The sequence below is a fragment of the Nothobranchius furzeri genome, chromosome 10 (genome assembly GCF_043380555.1).
Source record: "Nothobranchius furzeri strain GRZ-AD chromosome 10, NfurGRZ-RIMD1, whole genome shotgun sequence".
Taxonomy (NCBI): Eukaryota; Metazoa; Chordata; class Actinopteri; order Cyprinodontiformes; family Nothobranchiidae; genus Nothobranchius; species Nothobranchius furzeri.
This window is the reverse complement of record NC_091750.1, coordinates 46,968,993-46,988,907: the sequence shown is the minus strand read 5'-3', so window position 1 is coordinate 46,988,907 and position 19,915 is coordinate 46,968,993. Positions and strand designations below refer to the sequence as shown.

Genomic DNA, 19,915 nt, shown 5'->3' with positions numbered 1-19,915 from the left:
AGAAAAATGTTTCACAATTTCTTGTCCTGCTGAAAACTCCTGCAAAAGTAAATCAAAAACCACACTACTCCAGGAAGCTACATTGCAACTGTCATTCACATTTTTCTGGAGTTTTGGAAATAAATTATTAACAAAATTTGGCAGAATAAACAAACCAGAGCTTACTTATAGCATGTGTTCTCAGCTGTTCTTTCCTTTAGATATTGTGTTCTAAACAGATCAGTTCATAATAAAAACAAACAAATTTTCTAATTTATGTACTTAATTTTGTCGCTTGGCCCTCTTGCAGCTCCATAAGACCTGCCCCCTGTTTAATTCAGAATGATAACACAATTACACACAACACCTGCTGCTGCAGATAGACAAAAACACAGCCGAGGGGACAGATTTTCACTGGGCTCCATGCACTCCTGCTGACCTTCACCATGACATGACAGCACAAACTCGCAGTCAGTTCTTGTAGTTCTCCAATTGATGCGCTAGAGGGCAGTGTTGAGATAAACACCGCGTTAACAGTGAAGAAGAAGAAGAAGGGCAGCTGTGCCCCGCCCTTTGACCCACCCGTTTACTGTCTATAGACTCATCTCGTTAAGATGTGTTTTTTGTTACTGGGTTTTTTATAACACGGTTCATTGGCTCCGTTAGCTTTACAACTATCCAGAAGATCACTGTAGCCCAACTACGCCTTTTGCCATCTGACTCAATGGCCGACTTTGGGCTGTGAACGAACTAGAAGCGCCGTTTCGTAGCGACAACCAGACTATACTTGTTAGCCCGACTGTTTTGGTTAACTGTTTTGGTTGTAACGTTATGAAGTGACGTTGGACATTAAAAGTCGTTGATTTGAGAGGCTTATGTTAAAATTACGCGGTGACTTTTGATAGGGCCGCGTGCAGCGAGACCGGCGCATATGTAAAACATTTACAAGAATCACAGATTTAGCTTTTACACAGCTGTCTTAACTTGGACTAGCTGGGGAGCTAAACTGTCATTAGCATGGCGTCAGATACGAGTGACACAGAGGAATTCTACGATGCTCCAGAGGACGTTAATTTTACTCCATCTCCTAAAGTGTAAGGATTAATATGCACTTTATTATTGTTGATGTTTTTTAGTTATGTACCACATTAAGCTAATGCCAACGTGTGCTAACTCTGTCTCGACAATTCAGCTTCATGAAACCAGTAGTTGGAATCTGTCTGGTGTTTACTCACACACTTCACTAGCTGTTTATTGTGAGAACAGGGCAAGTCTAGCGGCATAATGATATAACTGAGACTTGGAATCAGTGGGGGTTCATGATCAAGCTCCTTCACAAATATATTGTTTCTCTTTGAAACAACCGTGTGTTTTTAACACTTAAAGCTTTCGCGAGCAGCCATTATGGATGTTTGAAGTCAGCGTGAAGCAGGTGAAGATGTATTTGAACCATAATCCCATAAAACATGGCCTTTAGGATATTAATTATGCTACTAAACTTTAACTTTTACTGCATCATATCTACCAAACAGTCAGCATGACACTGATGAAGCAGCTATAACCAGAAACTTTTAAATAGCAGTTTGCCTGCAAAAAGTGTCTGTGTGGACTCTGTGGAGTCTTGTTTTCAATCCTCAGGTGACAGATTAGTTTATGATGCTTTCTGTTCACTGAGCTTCTCCTAATCTTTAACAACAACTCGGGTTTCTTCTTTTTTTTTAGGTCACCTGCAAAGTTTGTCATTCCTTTACCTCAGGTATGTGCCTTTAAGCTCTATCATTGTTTAATTACGGCAGTACAATGCATTATTGAAGGGTTTCAGATCAGGACATGATATAAATAATCTGAATGGAAAACAAGAAATCGTGGATAATCCTCTAACCAGAAATCTGGGAAGGTTTATGAAAAGGGATGCACTGAAATAACATTTTTGGACCAATATTGACATTGATATCAGTGTTATGACTGATAACTGATATTTGCAGATAGCGATATATACGCTGACATTTAGGCTTCTCAAATCAGGAGATTTTTGTATGGACCGAAAAATTTGCAAGCTGTATTTTTGAATGTCTTGCTTTATTTCTATGAAGTGCAAGCTAGATTTTATGTGTGTGTGTGTGTGTGTGTGTGTGTGTGTGTGTGTGGTGCGTGTATGTGTGTGTATGTGTGGTGCGTGTATGTGTTTACGTTATTATATGTGTGTGAATGAATGTGTGAATGGATGAATGATACACTGTAGTATAAAGCGCTTCGGAGTCCTCTGACTCTGAAAAGCGCTATGCAAGTGCGGGTTCTGTAACTCTTAAAAAACCAGTAAAAATACTGAAAAACGCTAGCAGCGAAGGGCTTTTCTGATCAGGAAACGCCCGGCAGTGAATGAGTTAAAATATGCCTAAGATCGGCCGATATCAATGTTGATGCAGATATATCGTGCATCTAGTCTTATTAGCATGGGAAATATGTGTGTGTGTGTGTTTTCTGTAGTTCCAATCCAAATTCAAACCATGAACTAATGAAGATGTGGCTTTGCCCAAGGAGAGCAGCTGTATTAAAAAAATCCACACTAATATAATTGTGAAGCAACGTTGCAATAAATGTGAGCTGAAATTCCTGCATAGTGATGCGACGCTAATAGCGTCATGCAGAAGAAGAGCACACTCAAGCTTTTGCTTGTTAAGGTGGTTCTGCAAGTTGGGACGGTGTTGGGTAATAACACGGTGTAATGTGTTGTTGACTCCACGAGGACTAGATGTGTGACCATTCCCTGTTATGTTCATGACATGTTTAACTAGAGGGTCTGAGTTTTGCTAATATTCATCTTTTTTTTACGCCGAGTTTCATTCTTTTTTTTTTCTTTCTGAAATTTTCCATGAAACTGTTACAGCAGCAAAGTCACTCATTTTTAAAGCCACTTGTTTCACGTTTTATTATTGTCCTTTGTGGGCTTCAAACTCACTTTGGATTTGTGTTTAAAATAAAATTAAAGGATTTTTAAAAAGTCTTTTGGAATGCTGATATTTTTGGAAACTAGATGATTTTTCTGTTTTAAACAACACATTAATTTACATATTTTTATGTGAGCTGGTGCTTTTATGGATCCATTAATGCGACAGATTCATTCTTCTTACAGGAAAACTCTGAGCCGGATGTGAGCTGTTGCACGCCCGAGACTCAGCAAGACGATCCTCTCCAGGTGAGATTTTCCAACAGAAATAGAGAAAATATTAAATTATACAAGTAAAGCTTTCTATCCAGCAGTTTCTTTAATGTGGACTCCTGTTCTCATGTTCGTAGATCATCGATAGCATCATTGAGGAGAGTCAAAAGGGAAGCGCTGATGCTGGTGAGGTGGCTCAGTTGTTGGATGAGCTCCATGTTGATGTTAGAGCAGAACCAAAGGAAGAACTGTCCCCAGAGAACGTTCCTGCGGAGAAATTAGCTCCGGCTGTTAGGCTTGAGCTAGTCGAAGGGTTGGAGGAGCAAGAGAAAAGCGTAGCAGCAAATGGGGAATGCTCTTTACCGGATCCTGGACCTACAGGCGCTCTAGGTCCATCATCTGCATCACAAGAACAGGTACAACCTCCAGATATCACCAGCACCATCGGACAGAGTCGGCCTGAAGCTGCTGTCGTGGCTCCAGGAGGCCAAAGGGAGCAGAGGCCCGCAGACCTCTTAGACCAAGTCCCCCTAACAGACAGGCCGTCTGATTCAGACTCACCGGGGCCTTTGAAACCCCCCCGACAATTCACAGTAGAACCAGATATTGTAGCCAGCACAAAAAAGCCTCCCCCCTCTCGCCCACCCCCACCTGTTGGCGGTCCCCCACGTAGACCTCCCCCACCCTCCAGGAACACCATACCCTCCAAGAAGTCCCAGGAGAGCCTGAGGCCGTGTGGACTGGACGGTGAGGAGACGTTGGAGTCATTTTTACTCAGTTTAAACATTTTAGCTCAAAATGTGAATTATTGTTGACCATTTATGCGGCAAAATGGCAAACACATTTCTCTGTGTGTTCTTATTAAACAAAAGGTGATCATGTGGACAAATCTTTTATTTATTCAGACTGTCAAACAGACAAATGACAGTTTAACCTGAAGGGTGTGACTCATGCTGCGTTGGGAGGATTTAGGTCGTTTTCTGTGCTGTGATTTCCTGTGTGATTCTCCAGTTTCTGCAGTGAGTTCGGTCGGCTGTGATTCTCTGGATCCCTCCGGTCTGGTGTCTCCCTGCAGCACAGTGACGAGTCTCACCAAAGATCTCCAGCATTCCTTGGATCTGGCCAGTGCCACCAGCGGGGACAAGGTGGTGACGGCACAGGTCAGTGGGGCCGTGGACCAGAGCACTTCACCCTCAGCCGCTCTAAGATCAGACTTTTAATTTCAATGTATTTTTGTCTTAGGAACATGAGGACGAACAGGCCTCATCGCAGAGTGTAGGACATGCCGCAGGTCCTCAGCGCCCACGTTCCAACTCTGGTAGAGAACTAACAGATGAAGTAAGAGTCTGTGTGCTTTTTCTCATTCATTAGCATTTAATGCCTGCCATGCTGAATCTTTTCCTGAGTTAATGTGTGACAATAGCAGTAAATCAGGGATTGGCAGCCTTATGAAAACGTTTCTTTATGGTTTTCAAATAATCTGATTTTCTACAAAACCATACTTGTGTGTAATCCTTGAACAGGAAATACTGGCCAGCGTGATGATCAAGAATTTAGACACCGGTGAAGAGATTCCTCTGATTCAGGCAGAAGAGAAACTTCCAGCAGGCATCAACCCTCTCACTCTGCACATCATGAGGAGGACCAAGGAATACGTCACGTAAGCAGGAAATCATTTGAAATGGCTCCGTGGGTACGTGTAGTTAAGTAGCTAACAGGAAAGTCCAGCTTTCACAGGTGAACTGGTGTTGCTTTGGGTGTGTGCACGTTGCACACATTCAAACCATTTTCTGAATCAAATAAGGAAACCTGTGGGATTTTCTTTTCTCACTCAGGAATGACGCAGCTCAGTCGGATGATGACGACAAGTCTCAGACTGCGCTAATGGACACAGATGGTGGAAAACTGAAGCAGAAAACGTAAGGGTTCTTCGGTTTGACTCGCCCTGTTCCCTCATGATTTAACTTTGGAAGTGAAAAAGAATTCTCCTTTTGGTTTACAACCAGAACTCAGCTGAAAAAATTCCTGGGCAAGTCTGTGAAAAGGGCCAAGCATCTCGCTGAGGAGTATGGAGAGAAGGCGGTCAATAAGGTCAAGAGCGTGCGTGATGAAGGTATTTTGTTTGTTTTTGAAGCATTTGAGCTGCCGTTAACATGTTTTCATGCAGAGACTTTTTAGTTTTGTTCTCCTCTGAAGTGTTCCACACAGATCCGGACGACCCTTCATCGAGTGATGATGAGGGCATGCCTTACACCAGACCTGTAAAGTTCAAGGCCGCTCATAGCTTCAAGGGTCCTTTCGACTTTGATCAGATCAGAGTTGTGCAGGACCTGAGTGGAGAGCACATGGTAGGACGATCCCAGCCCTGCTGGTTATTGTTTCTGATCAAAGTCGGCATCCTAAAACCTCCATGCTGTCCTCCAGGGGGCCGTTTGGACAATGAAGTTTTCTCACTGTGGGAGGCTCCTGGCAACGGCAGGCCAGGACAACATCGTTCGCATCTGGGTCTTAAAGACTGCCTTTGATTACTTCAATAATATGAGATTAAAGTACAACACTGATGGTCTGTTCTCTAGGAACCCTGATGGTGACCTGAATGGTGATAGATCCTGTAGCTAAATAACGACTCGCGGTTTCATTCTTGTGATATTTTGGCTCCTCCAGGTCGAGTTTCCCCTTCTCCTTCCCAGGAAAGTTTATGCTCCTCTAAATCTGACACTGATCCTGGGGTGAGTCTCCAACAGCTCTTGATGATGAGCAACTTTTCATGTTGTCAGTGTGTAAAAACAATAATCAGATACTTAATAAAACTGAAGGATTCTGAGTCGTTTTTGTGTTTTAGACGAGTTGTATTCCAGAGGACCCGGATACTGAAGACAGACATACTCCTTTCCGTCAAGTCCCCTTCTGCAAGTACAAGGGTCACACTGCTGACCTGCTGGACCTGTCCTGGTCCAAGGTGATTGTCTCTCTTATTTCACAATTGAGCTCTCTTCATGCTTTTAGTCCGTTTTTGTTTCAGCTTTTCCGTTTTGTGTTTCTAGAACTTTTTCCTGCTCTCTTCTTCTATGGATAAGACGGTCCGATTATGGCACATATCCAGGAGAGAATGTCTCTGCTGCTTTCAGCACATAGATTTTGTCACAGCCATTGCTTTTCACCCCAGAGTAAGTGGAGTCGGGTCGGCTCAGCATCGTCTCGGTGCAAACATCTGTACATCTGCTGGTTTTATGGAAGCGTTTGGTCCTCCTTCCTCCCCAGGATGACAGATACTTTTTAAGCGGCTCTCTGGATGGAAAACTACGACTTTGGAACATTCCAGACAAGAAGGTGGCGTTGTGGAATGAGGTGGATGGCCAGACTCGGCTCATCACTGCAGCCAACTTCTGCCAAAATGGAAAGTATGCGGTCATCGGCACGTACGACGGCCGATGCATCTTCTATGACACCGAGGTATCGTGCTGCTCAACCGAACACATCAGTTTGCTCTTTATAGGAATCACGAGTTTGAAATATGATTTCCTCTCATCCGCCATTAGCGTCTGAAATATCACACTCAAATACACGTGAGGTCCACCAGAGGGAGGAATAAAGTCGGACGCAAAATTACTGGGATTGAGCCTCTGCCTGGTGAAAATAAGGTAAACCCCGCCCCCCCCCAGACTTACCAGCATGTTCAAGTCTCTGTAATGAAGCTCTGAAACCACCTATCCTCCACAGATTCTGGTCACTTCCAATGATTCCCGCATCCGCCTATACGACCTGAGGGACTTGTCTCTGTCCATGAAGTACAAGGGTTACGTCAACAGCAGCAGCCAGATCAAGGCCAGCTTCAGGTGAGGAAGGTTTCCCATCAGACTGGAGAAAAGCAGTCTGGTTAAAAACTAGGGATGCACAATATATCGACATCAGTATCGGCAGATGGTTTTAACATATCGCTATCGGTCTGATAAATAGAACTGGGCCGATATTAACAACCGATATTTTTTCCATCTTGTTTCCATTTAGTGATTTCAGAGGGTGAGGGGGGTGATGTGTGTTTTAGTCATGTGACAGTGATTGTAATCATCTCAGAAGCATAAATGTGTGTGTTGTGTGTACATAACGTAAAATCAGCTTTAATCATTTTCTTTCTCTACAAAATCTGCTGGTTTTAGAAGCATTAATGTCAGTATATCCGCATTGGCAAATATCTGTTATCGGCAGGGCTGCACAATATAGCGCAAATATATTGTTATTGCGATATCAGCATGCACAATATGCATATTGCAAAGGACAGATAAATATTGCAATGGTCAGCTCAAATGTTTGCTACACATAATGCATTCTGTCAAACAGAAGCATGACGTATTTTTAACAACTCAAATAGAGCTTTTCACCCATTTGGCCAATTGGGTGGGTTCTCCTAGGTTAGATGCCCGCCCCCGAGGCAGACGGCACTTAATTTTGATGGTTAGCAAACACCTGAGTTAGGTTTGTTCTGCTCTTTTTGCTGATTGTGCTTTTCCCGGGATCCACTGGTTGCATTTTCTTGTTCATTTTCATTTTCCCTTTCCTCATCTTTTGCTTTTCTCATTTTTATGATTTTTTTGGTCATTTTTTTCATTTCTTTGTTTATTGCAAGTAATATCGCCATCACAATGTTAATCTGTTATCGCATATTGCAGGTTTTCCTAATATTGTGCAGCCTTAAGTAATCGAATATCTGCATCGCCCCAAAAGTTTCATATCGGTGCATCACTATTAAAAACAAATGTCTTCTTACAGCCATGACTACTCCTTTATCGTGAGTGGCTCTGAGGATAAATACGTGTACATCTGGAGCACTTACCACGATCTAAGCAAGTTCACATCCGTACGACGGGACCGCAATGACTTCTGGGAAGGGATCAAAGGTACCTGCACTGTTTATTAAAATTGACATTCCTGTGGTGTGAACTCCGTTTTGCTACAGCAGCTGCTCTGTTTTCCAGCACACAACGCGGTGGTCACCTCAGCCGTGTTTGCACCTCATCCAGGGCTCATCGTCCCTCAGGAAACGGGAACGGAGAAGCCAGAAGCGGACCGTAAAAGCCTGGACTCCACAGACTCTGAAACGATACCATCAGGTACGTTCTCCTGGGTTAAGCTCACAGAGAGGCGTTTCTTTCAGCTGAGTAAAGTTCTTGTTTGTTTTTGCAGGCGCCCTAAAAACCGATCACACGGAGGTTCTTCTGTCTGCTGATTTCACTGGAGCCATCAAAGTTTTTATCAATGTTAAAAAGTACTGAGCAGTTCAGGGTCCTCTGCTCTTCATGCACAGGTGTGCCTGTTAAGAGATTAGTCCCTAACGATGGAGGGCATGTCCTAATGGTGATAGATAAGGGACAGAAAACTGTTCACAAGTGACTAAATGAGATTCCTCGTCACATTTCTGTTTTTATCTTTCAAAGCAGGCAAACGTGAAAGGGTTGGTAAACAAATGGAGCTGTTTATGTACATTTATAGCTGAACGGCCCGGTCGCTAAGTTTTTTGCATCAGAATGAGCACCTTCCTGATTTGCGTCTCACATCTCAGAAGAATATGTTGCAACGGTTAAATTCTAATACCTTGTTTTAAATTTGTCTTTTTGTCAAGTTGGATTAAAATCTTATTTATGGTCATTTGTTTTCCCCACAGGAAGTGATTTCCTTTCCTTTAACACCAACCCTTCCATCACATCCGCAGTAAAAGATTCAGTTACTAATGAATCCTGCAGGGTTGTTCAGAAGTCACTGGGTCTCGTTTCTGTGTTCAGCTAAAGCACATTTCATGATAGGACTGTAAATCCGTTAAATGGCAAACCTCCTGCTTTTGTAAACAACTTATGTACTTTCCTCAATAAAACTTTTCAGAAATGCTGGCTGAGCTTTTCTTTTGCAGCCCTGCTAAGTTCTGGCATAAAAAACTATTCAGTAAACAGAATTCATCACCAAAGATGATTTAATGTCAGAATTTGCAGCATTAGATTATTTTAAAAACAAAAATATAAGTAGTTACAGTGTTGAAACTTCACATAGAAAAGGGAGCTGGATCTTGCATGGATGGTTGGAACAGCAGCAGTCAGTGTTTACTCTTCTTCGACTTCTTATGGGAGCGATGTGGCGACCGTGACCTGGACTTTTTGGACTTTAGAACTGGGGATGGTGATCGGGAACGTTTGGACCGTTTGGGAGACTTTTTCCTGCTAAATGGAAAGAAGATAAATTGTAAGAATATGATAAACATCTGTGTTACAATCTTATTTTGTTAGTACTTGCCTTATGGGAGAGCTGCTCCGTGATTTTCGAGCTTGTTCTCCAGTATCGCTGCTCCGTCTTCTGTCGCCTTCATCCTTTCTTTTGCTCTTCTCTCTGTTCCGCCTGTCATCTTTCTGCCCGTCTTTGGACTTTGATCTCTCATTCTTTTCTTCGTTCTTTTCAAACTCCTGCAGCAGAAACATTTCAGTAACTCCAAGTCTTTAATATAATTGAGAACAAGATGCAAATTTCTCCCGTGAGCTTCATTCCACATCCATACTTGACTGATAAACTAATACACTAGGAGAAAAATGTAACCGAGAGCCAGATAAGTTTCAGAACTAGTAACTCTCAAAGGAAAATTTTTTTCTTGATTCCAGTCATGTCCAACAAATGCAACATACATAACTCTGAAACTCTCACCAGACGTGTAGCTACACTTCTCTCCCTGTAGATGGTGCACTTCTGATTAATTCTGGGACTGTGTGTGCTGAGCTGACTCAAGCTATGAGAACATTTTTAGGACTACAGTTTTAATTCTGGCAGAAGAAACAAGTCATAAACTAAAATATTCACCTTCTGTAGCAGTTTGTTTCTGTAGTGCTCCACTTGATGCTGCATGCTCTGTCCGGACTTCCTCGGCCTTTTCCCAGACTCCAGCTCATCCTGGAACTTCATTACCTTTACCTGTGTCAGAAACAGTCCATCAGCTCCACTCCTTACTAAGAGCTTTGACTGATCAGTAGAAATGTGTTTAAAACCCTGGTGGTGGTGTTTCGTTACCTCTACCTCCCTCAGCCTTTTCCTTTTACTCTCAGACACTTGGAAACTTTTGAGGGAGCTCTGGAAAACCGCACTGTCATAGTTTGGTGCACCGGAGGAGTCGGCACTGCTGTCGCTCTCCGAGTCCTCGTCTTCCTCGTGTGAGTTGCTGCTGTTGTCAGGATGGAGAGGAGAGACGTAAACATATCGATAGATCACGTCACTGTTGTAATGAATAAAGAACTGAAACCAATCACTTCGGCCTCACCTAACATTCACTTTATCTTCATCCTCTTGCTCGCCCACAGTGTCCCACTTGGACTCGGCTTTGGCTGAGACAAAAAGAACAATGAGCGGAGAGGATGCCAGAGGCTGGTCCAGTGACAGAGGACATCTGGACGTGTCTTACCATGAGAAAATGTCCCAGTGTCACTGGTTTTCTCCCATTTAGACAAAGGCACCCCAGAAAGACGGTTACTGCTCTCATACACTGAGGACAACAGAGAGCGGGTTCAGGTAAGCAGACACTTAATCACAGAGCACATGAATCTGCTCAGACACCTGGTACGGTTTGGTTTCAGCACCGATGTAGTGAGGTGCAGCAGAAAAAACAAACAGTACACAGAACAGCTGTCCTAAGGGGACATAACAGGGTTTTTGAAGTGCCACTCTAAAGAAATCTCACAACTAAAAACCATCTTACTTGCTGCAAATAGCTGAACGACTTCAGTCTGAAAGGCCTGACCAGCCCAGAGCTACTCCGGTTTTATGCAAACACTATTTAGTAGGCCTTTACACTGCCTGTGATTCTGCATTCCTATGGTGGGCTGGGTTTTGGACAAAAATACCGACTGTGTGTTTACTATTCTTTAAGAATTGTATGTAAAATATATTTAGAGTAAACATTACCTTGAATTGGGAGGAACTGTTTTTACACTCTCCAAATCAGCATCAATGAAGAACAACCCTTAATATTTTTGTTAGAAAACCTTCAGATGGGGTTTTAGATGTCATACGCCCCATGGGTACCTCTTTGTATGCATGCATCAAACTACAGTTTCAGATGGTCCCAAAGGCGGCTGCTCAGGTTCTAACGAACACTAGGAACCATCATTACATTTTCCCAGTACTGGCTGCCCTTCACCAGACCAGTGTTCAGTTTAGGGTTCATAAAAACGTCCCTGCATCTCATCTGTCTGACATTCTTCATCCATGTTGCTTCATGGCCTTTCGTTTGGCTGGACAGCTGCAGCTGGAAGCTCAAACAGCACGTCTGAAATCCAGGGGGGAGCAGACTAGCCCTTAGCTCATCAGTCCTTCCAAACCAAAGCTTTTAGTGAACCGTTTCACAGAAAGCTTAGAAATGACTTTAAATTGTTTACAGTGGACTCACAGGGTATTCCATCTATGTCATCTATAGCAGTGGCCAAAGGAACACCATCTAGATCATCTACAGGTACCCCATCCAGGGGGTCCCAGCCCATGGGGCAGCCGTCGATGTCATCCACTGGAGATCTGCCCAGTCGTAACCCATCTACAAGGGTTCTGTCCAGCAGCACACCATCAAGCTCACGGGACGTATCCTATGAGACAAACAAATTCCTTACCAGGTGTTTGGTGTCCGTTTTATCAGCACCCCCAGATGTTTATATGGAGTTACAATAAGACCTTAGTGCCTGTGCCGAGAGGATAAGCTCACCTCTACCGTCTCTGCTTCCTCTTCTCCTGCTTTGACGAAGCCCAGAAAGATGTTCTGAAGGCGGATTAGATAAGGCTCTGGATATATGGCCCAGTCTTCCCACGCTCTAAAACAATTCATGACCTTTTGCTGCAAAGACAGGACATGAACATGGTTCCTCTTCCCTTCTGTCCCATTTAAGAGAAATGTGGTGACTGTGTGAGGCGACGCATTACCTTAAACTGCTCGGCCTGCAGCCGGGCTTGTATGTTCTTATAGGCGGCATTAAGAAACTCAAATATCTGCGGTAGCTTTGTTTCAAGACTGGAAAAAAAAAAAAGAGATATTTTGGAGAAATGAAATAAAAATAAATTAAATTAGAAGTAATAAATGTGAATGAAAGAAAGCTCCTTACTATTTACGATAATATGATGCACCGGCTACTTTAGCACTAGAGTTGTGCAGAAGGTCTGAGACGAGATACAACCTAGAGATCTGTGAGATGTAAGGAAACACATAAGCAGATGTTTTCTTCTGTGATTACTATGTGTTCACACAGAGACTAGCCTTCTTCTGAAGGGGTGTCGGAAGCACAGAAAACGAGTCGGTGACGAGTCCCACTACTTCTTCTGCAGCATCTGCTCGTTCCAGGCAGAACATCATGGCACTGGCGATACCGTCTCTGCTAGGAGTCAGCTCCTCTAGAAGTGTCTCCAGTTTCTGTTTGTGCCTGATTCAGGTTTACAGAACAACAAAACTCCTTCAATGTTAAGTTACGACCCAACGATGTCCTAGACCAGCGGGGCAGACTTACTCAGCTCTGAGCTGACCCTTCTTCACCTCCTCCTCCTCTAAGGGAGACGTGTTCATTCCCTCTGCTCCATCATCTCCTCTCAAAGAGTAAGTATTTAGGACAGGGGGTCTCCATACTGAGCCTCCTCTGAACATACGGAAATCGGCTGTCCTCCACTTGGTGGGAGACTCTCCCTGTGGGACCCAGGCAGGTTAAAGTCATGAAATCAGGCTAAAGGATTTGTCTGTAAGGTTTGTAGTCTAAACATACCTGGAGGATTGAGAACAACTTCCAGCGATAGTACACGTGATCTTGGCTTTTACAGTCAAAAAGAAACCTGGAGGGAGAAAAAACACATTAAGTAACTACTTACTACCTCATGAGACTAACAAGTACCCATGTAGGACATACGCACCTGTAATCTGGATTTTTTATCTCTTTGTTCATTATTATGGCTTCAAACATGGGACCTTCACGCACCACAAACTCTATCATTCTGTGAATGAGGAATAACAGATTCCTGTGGGAGGGAGGGAGCCGCATCAGGCTGGGTTTTAGATCCCAGTGAACATTAAAACTTAACACCCCGGCTGGCCCATGACGACCGTTAGCTGACTGCGCCTAAGCGTTCACAATCCTAAAGGCGTTTTTCCAGTGTGCAAACTGTCTGTCCTCAGTGCTTGCATATTTCAAACCAATCAATGCTCCAGGATTTAGAATTCATCATTTTGTTTTTGATGCTGACCCAAACTTTCATGAAGATTCAGTGGCCATGTTTAATTTTAGCCCCATGAGTAACTTCAAATAAAAAGGCTGAGCTAAAAGGGAGCCTAAGTGGCGCCCATCTACTTCCACACCATGGGTCCCCAGAAGAACGAGAAAATTAATGTAAGTGAACGGGGCTAAAAACGCCATTTTCTAATTCTGCTTGTTATGTTCCATGGATTTCACATATGATGTCCGTGAATTTTAAAGAAGCATTTTCGAATGGGTGGAACGATATTTTAACTTTGTGTGAAAATAAGTCCAGGACTACAAATGTGCATCACGAAAGGGACGTCATGAAACCAGACACGGAGAAAACTGAGGAAAAAGGGCTGTAAGTTCAGCAAACTTCTAATTGCTCCCATAGGAGGAAAGAGCCACCATAAATCTGACCATGTGGTACGTAGCAGCTACGCTAAGGGAGGGGAGATTATCTGGTGACGTGCCGATGTAGTCACACTAATTGCGAACTTTTACAAGCTGATTAATCTCAAAGTACGTGGCTGGCGTGATCAAAATTTTAAGGTTCTTCTACTGGTTTTAAGTGTCTTAATGGTTTTGGGCCTTCTTATCTCTCAGAACTGCTTTTACCATATGAACCCTCACGGCCTCTGCGCTCCTCTGGCAGGCATCTTCTGGTCATCCCTAAAGTCAGGACACTCACAGCGAGGCGTTCTTCCAGTGTTACGGCCCTCGCCTCTGGAACGATCGGACGGAAGACCTCAGGGCCGCAGAGAACGTTCACGTTTTTAAGTCCAGGCTCAAGACCCGCCAATTTAGGTTAGCTTTTATCTAATTATTTACTATAGTGAAACTGTACTAAAATATAATCATATAAAACATGCAAAGCCAGTAATAAAATATAGTCATGTAAAATGAGAAATCATAATAATATTATAATTTTACTGTCCATATGATTTTATTTATTTTCTTACTTTTGTCATTTATACTGGCTCTTTTATTTTCATATTTTTACTCATTTTAATCCAGTGTTTTCTCTGTAGGTCAACTGTTGCTTCCTGGGCGCTCTACAGGTAGTGTTTAAGTGGAGGTGGGGTCTATGCTACCCCTCTGAGCGCCCTGACTTAGTGTGGAAGATCTGATGCTGCCGAAGCAGACGGCTCCTCTGATGGCGTTTCCTTGCCTTACCTAACTCGGCTCATCTGGACTCAGCTGAATATAAATTTTTACTGATGTGTGTATGTGTGTGCGTGCGTGCATATGTCTGTTAATATTTTCAAACTGTTATGGGAATTTGGGGTCATTTTAACTTTTTAAAGCACTTTGCTTGAAAAGTGCTTTATAAATAAAATCTGATTGACTGAAAACGCCCATCATTACTTTTCATTTAAATTGAAATACAACATATGTGTGATCCAGGGTCTAAGGCAAAGCGGATTAGAAAATAGCTCTTTAGCCCCGTTGACTTGCATTCATTTTTTCGTTCTTTCGGAGACCCATGAGCCGACCGGAAAGGGAGGACACTTAGACTCCTTATGAGGCAGCATCTTTCCAGTCAGTGACAGGGTGACAGACTGAAAGCAGGAAGCTCAGAATTGTTCCTGTGGACTAAAACCTATCTGAGACATAATAAATCTACTGACTTCAGTCGGTGTTTATGTTAAATCTCTCTGCCTTCCTGCTGTATCGGTCTGCAGTGTCTCAGCCAACCCACGGGAAACCCTGCTCTCAAATAAACTCACGGCTCTAACAGTCATTCACAAGAAATCTACACACATCTGACAGCAAAACATCTGGATGTTATTCACAAACAAGCTCAACAATAGGAGTCCCTCCACTAAAACACCCCGGAGAGCCGGATTTCTCTACTCTATGTGCATCTCAGGTGAACCATTAGCTCTTAAAGCTGGACTCGTTTATAGATAATAGGAGAGTGCACGTCGGCCTCTGTCCTATGACACTTGTGTTAAGACAGCTGGTCAGTCATGGTAAGAAGAGTGTGTGTACCTTTCGGTTGGGATAACCACTTTGACTACGGCTTCGGACAGAGTCTGTTTGTGAAGTCAAACCAAATAGTGAAAATATTACAAAGTGAGTACTTGTACAGATGAACACTGCAGGATACATACAGCATAGAAAACACTGGGGAGGCGGACACAGCTTTAGTACTCCAGTAAAGGCAAAGAAATACAAACATTTAAAAAGGCTGAGCTAAATCTTAATTTAAGTATCCAAAGACACAACATGTTTATATTTAGAGTTGATCAAAGCCAAAAGGAGCAAACAGGCATCATAAAAGTAAATGTATTTAACGCATTCGCATCGATTTGTGTTAAGTTTTATTATTGAATCAGAATGTTAACTACAGTTTGAAATGAGTCTTTTAACCCTTTCATGCCTGGTGGTCACTATGTGGGCGTTGATGGTGTACTTGCACAAAAGCGACCACATTAGAGCCTATTGTGTCTACTGGTCATGTATGGAGGCCGCGATTATAATCGATCAAATACACGCTTCTAAGTAAGATGTATGTTTTTCTGAGTGGTCACTACGGTTGGGCGATACGTAACATTTTTACAAGGTGAAATTAATCATCTAACAAATGACGATGTGCCAAATAGTTATGCAGGTTCAGACGTTTGGCTTGACACGGAGTGATCCACCAATAACGATCTTTCTTCCTCAGTTTGCTGTATCAGACCAGGAGGGGTCCTCATTCTGAGTTTCATTGGCTGTTTGATGTGTCAATTAACAACATCCTACACCACGATTGGTTCAAACTACATGACAATAGGGGATGGGACTTCTGACCTATCAGCAAACAGCTGATAATGTTGCCTGTTGGATCAGGTAAGATGTCGATCAAAAGTCTGAAGCTAATATGTGGATGCTAACGGAGGTTAGGATGAAAACTTTAAAAGAGATGCATCTGAAAGAAAGTCTGCAGGTTTTCAGCGGTACACACGACTTGCTGTGGACTAACGGTCGAATTAGACTCTTGTGGACTGAATAAGAACATTTTTGTTTGAGATGGCTCTATTCTGTCAATATTATGAGGCTTTGAACAGTGAGTTACTGTGTCTACAGTTGTGGTTGTATCCTTGTTACACATCACTGAAATCACAAGACTTCTGGCTTTCTAAGGATGTACAATAACTGGAAGTACCCAGAAAGGGTGACCTGGAAGTATGTGATGTTCCATATGTCAGATTCATTCATTTGCAAAAAAAAATATCGCTCTTAAAAATAATCTGTGAGGGGCTTGATCTATTGTCAGTGGTAGATAAATCACCCAACCGTCACAGATGTAAAAATGAATATAAAAGCACATATTTTTTAAATACATATGTTTCTGAATAAATAGATTGGACAGAAGAATCCTTACCGAGGTTATAACATTTTGTGCATGAAAGGGTTAACAGATATAGCAAATTATAAAAGTTTAGATTTATATTTCCTATAAAGGAACACAAAAAAATGACCCCCCCAAAAAAAGCTAATTTCTAATTTTTCCCAGGGTAACATCACCACCTAAACAGTTTGATGAGGAGACCGTTTACCTTGTTGAGCTCTGTTTTCGACATGCCCAGAGGTTTTGTGAAGTCATTGCGTAAGCGATCCCTTGGCTGGGCGTTGAAAGGCAGGCCAGATGGGGGCGGGGGTGCAGCTCTCACCCCAACTGGTGTGTACAGGGGCTGAGGTGGAATACGGGCTGGTTTGCCCCATCCCAGTTTCATTTCAAACCCCATAATCACTTTACCTGTAACATCAAACACATTTCTGCCCTTACAGTCAATACAGAACTCAGACATGGAGTTAAAGCAAAGCCGTACCAGTTGTTTGGTTTGTTTCAAACATTTGTAAAAGTTTACGCTACCATCCAGAGCAGCCATGGCCCTTTCTGCGTCTTTTCGTGTCATGAAGGCCACAAAGGCTCTGTTGGAAGTTCTGCAACGCTCTTCGTCTGTTCGGGGCCACATGATCTTCACGCTGGCCAGGGGGCCATGTTTACAAAACTCCCGGCAGAGCATCTCTTCATTCATCTGGAAGAATAAGAACTACATGTGAGAGGGGGGCTTCTCATCCTGCCGAGCCAATTAAAGAATTGTGGCACTACCTTTGGACTAATGCAGTTAATGTAGAGGTTGGTGGAAACTGGGGCTAAGTCATCATACAACACTAGAATAACACAAAACGCAGGTTAGCAGCAATCTGAGCTCAGAGATAGTTGCACTAACCCTAACCCTAACACCTACTTGATCGTCCCAGTGAGGATAGATCCAGATCTTCATGTCCTCCACCTTCTCTTCTTACACCAGAATCACCCCTCTTTCTTTTATGTCTTTCCTCACGCTCTTCTTGTATTCTGCATGTTTACCACGTAATAAAAACAAGCTCACGTGCATGAAAACAGCATCAGAAAATCAAAGATATTAACAAACTCACAGCTTAAGTTCTTCTTTGAAAAGTTCAAGATTACTCTTCTTCTTCTCATCCACCTTTTTCTTAAATGCCTGCATAATAAACAAGACCATTTACTTCCCTTTCACTAAATAAACAAAAACATAGATGTGTAAAACTCCATTCCTGCTTAGTGAAATAACCAACACATCCCAGACTCACAGACTTTCTGCTTTCTGACGACGCTGATGGTGAGACATGGTGAGACACAGAGACAAACTTTGTGGCAGGTCGGTACAGCTTATTCTTTTTCACTTCTGCTTCTTCCTCCTCTGCAAAAAGACAATTATTTATGATATCTGGTTTGAAAAAAGGCAGGATGGTACATTCCTATCACTAGGAATTGTGTGAAGACTCAAAAATCATGTAGAAAAAAAACAAACAATAGTCCTAAAGTTCTTACACTCACCTTTAGTTGCATTCACTATACCCCCTCGCACAAAAGTCTTCACCTTGTTTTTCTCACTGGTCTCAAACGATGCCACGAACTCTTCAAAAACCTCTGCTGCTTTCTCTACTTCCTGATGCCACACACACACACACACACACACACACACACACACACACACACACACACACACACACACACTTAACCCCTTTTTCCATTTAATTTGATCAGAAATAAGCTGTTGTTAATTATTGGTGTTTTGATTTTTGACAAATTGATGCTTGATAAGACTTCAATCACAAAGTAATGTTTTCAGAAAAAAGAAAAGAACAAACCACCTTCTTCTTCAGCACTTCTTGTTCTTTTTTGGAGAGCGGTTTGATAGGAGTGGATGGTTTTCTCTTTCTCTCCGACATTCTCAAGCTGCTGAAAATAAACAGACACAACCAATTCTAGTAGAAAGTAAATACGACTTAGATTTGTGATGTTCTTCATAATCTGTCTCAATTTAAATGTACTACAGATATTTATTTAAAACTTTTTTTTTTAATTTGAGGACCTTAATAAACTTATGAAGCAGCCAAATCAGAAGTAAACATTTCTTTTAAGGTGCATTACTTTCCAATATGACAATAATCCCAAATATTGTGTTAAACCCGTTAATAACGGGTAAAGAAAAACTGTGGTATTTTAGAGCTTTCTGGTTAGATTTAAGACCTCAATACTATCAAAAAATTACAAGATAAGAGCTAAATTAAAATAAATCTACCTGGAGATGATAAAAAAACAAGGACTGGTTTATGTGGTTTGATGTTTTAGTGTAACAGAAACATAGTCAATCTCTTTAAAACACCATCCTCTGTTGCTTAAATCAAATCATACAGTTAAAACAAAACCATGGGTATTTAGAAAGAGGATAATGATGCATCTCCTGAGGGGTCATTTCTGTTACTCACTCCATCCCTTCTTCCACCTGAGGACATGAACACTAGGTGCAAACACGAGTTTGCAGACGTAAACACACACACACACAAAGAAAAGAAAATCTGGTGATACAAACTTCTTACAGTCACTGATTCACTGCTGAGCTCCACCATCATGGTGGGTAGAACGACTCTCAAGGGGGCTGCTAAAAACAAACTAAATCACATAATGCAGCTATCTATTTAAACATCGTGCAATAAATATTACATCGACTATTAACTTGAGTGCACACGTGGATTTACTTTGGTTTTAATGATAAAAACAGCTTCAACAGGCCTAAAACAAATCACTTCTCCAAGCTAACGTTAGCTCACAATAATATCTAGCCTAGCTTACCAGTAGCTGGACTCCACCATAGCTTTTTGTTTTATTTTTTCAATAAATACTGTAGTAAAGTTATTATTTTTCACCTGACACTGCTTTTAATATGTATGTTTATCATGACGGCTAACAAAAACTACCTCTCAGTCTACCGAGACGAACACATTTTAGCTAACAAGCTAACACGACTGTTATTCTATTGTAACGCAACAACACGCACGCGCTGGATTTTCTGCAGCCAGCACCGTTTCATACCTTTCGTAAAACTGTTAAGTGTCTTATGTTATTGCGTCGTCATTCTGGTTACGACGGTTTGTTTTCAGGCACAACGAGCCACCAGGATATACCAGGATGCCAGAAGATTCCTGACTGTAGCTGCTGGAGACGCCTGCTGCTCGGTCCGCT

The 19,915-nt window shown here is 42.3% G+C and overlaps 2 protein-coding genes across 7 annotated transcripts; one reads left to right on the top strand and one right to left on the bottom strand.

Annotated features, from left to right (window-relative positions):
* Nucleotides 1-771: 771 nt before the first annotated feature.
* On the top strand, nt 772-9,018 carry wdr44 (WD repeat domain 44). 2 transcript variants are annotated; one of them, XM_015960837.3, is made up of 20 exons: nt 772-1,073; nt 1,702-1,735; nt 3,113-3,175; nt 3,277-3,886; nt 4,151-4,299; nt 4,382-4,477; nt 4,663-4,799; nt 4,975-5,058; nt 5,146-5,252; nt 5,336-5,487; nt 5,564-5,702; nt 5,804-5,868; nt 5,982-6,098; nt 6,184-6,306; nt 6,401-6,592; nt 6,679-6,780; nt 6,860-6,975; nt 7,907-8,034; nt 8,113-8,247; nt 8,321-9,018. In XM_015960837.3, exons 1-20 carry the CDS (start codon nt 997-999, stop codon nt 8,407-8,409), a joined length of 2,715 nt encoding a protein of 904 aa, XP_015816323.3. In that variant the 5' UTR covers nt 772-996; the 3' UTR covers nt 8,410-9,018. The 2 variants fall into 2 exon arrangements, with proteins under 2 accessions (XP_015816323.3, XP_054586520.2); XM_054730545.2 differs by having other exon boundaries at nt 5,564-5,726.
* A 65-nt stretch (nt 9,019-9,083) lies between these two features.
* Nucleotides 9,084-19,915, bottom strand: zgc:163098 (U2 snRNP-associated SURP motif-containing protein). 5 transcript variants are annotated; one of them, XM_015960838.3, is made up of 24 exons: nt 19,766-19,915; nt 18,544-18,631; nt 18,227-18,338; nt 17,980-18,089; nt 17,803-17,870; nt 17,613-17,722; nt 17,474-17,535; nt 17,234-17,399; nt 16,917-17,116; nt 15,364-15,407; nt 13,046-13,150; nt 12,901-12,967; nt 12,652-12,824; nt 12,405-12,567; nt 12,253-12,332; nt 12,074-12,161; nt 11,859-11,987; nt 11,553-11,742; nt 10,569-10,649; nt 10,428-10,491; nt 10,181-10,331; nt 9,974-10,084; nt 9,419-9,585; nt 9,084-9,345 (listed from the first exon to the last, which is right to left on the bottom strand). In XM_015960838.3, exons 2-24 carry the CDS (start codon nt 18,619-18,621, stop codon nt 9,222-9,224), a joined length of 2,643 nt encoding a protein of 880 aa, XP_015816324.1. In that variant the 5' UTR covers nt 18,622-18,631; nt 19,766-19,915; the 3' UTR covers nt 9,084-9,221. The 5 variants fall into 5 exon arrangements, with proteins under 5 accessions (XP_015816324.1, XP_015816326.1, XP_015816328.1 ...); XM_015960840.3 differs by having other exon boundaries at nt 9,084-9,342; XM_015960842.3 differs by having other exon boundaries at nt 10,181-10,328.

Excerpts from the sequence above, each read along its gene's own strand:
- wdr44 (XM_054730545.2), top strand. The coding sequence starts at position 997 with ATGGCGTCAGATACGAGTGACACAGAGGAATTCTACGATGCTCCAGAG. Across the intron at positions 4,300-4,381 it reads ACAAGGTGGTGACGGCACAG|GAACATGAGGACGAACAGGC; the intron begins GTCAGTGGGGCC and ends TTTTTGTCTTAG. Across the intron at positions 8,035-8,112 it reads CTTCTGGGAAGGGATCAAAG|CACACAACGCGGTGGTCACC; the intron begins GTACCTGCACTG and ends TCTGTTTTCCAG.
- zgc:163098 (XM_015960838.3), bottom strand. The coding sequence starts at position 18,621 with ATGTCGGAGAGAAAGAGAAAACCATCCACTCCTATCAAACCGCTCTCC. Across the intron at positions 12,333-12,404 it reads CGACACCCCTTCAGAAGAAG|ATCTCTAGGTTGTATCTCGT; the intron begins GCTAGTCTCTGT and ends TACATCTCACAG. Across the intron at positions 11,988-12,073 it reads TGCAGGCCGAGCAGTTTAAG|CAAAAGGTCATGAATTGTTT; the intron begins GTAATGCGTCGC and ends CTGTCTTTGCAG.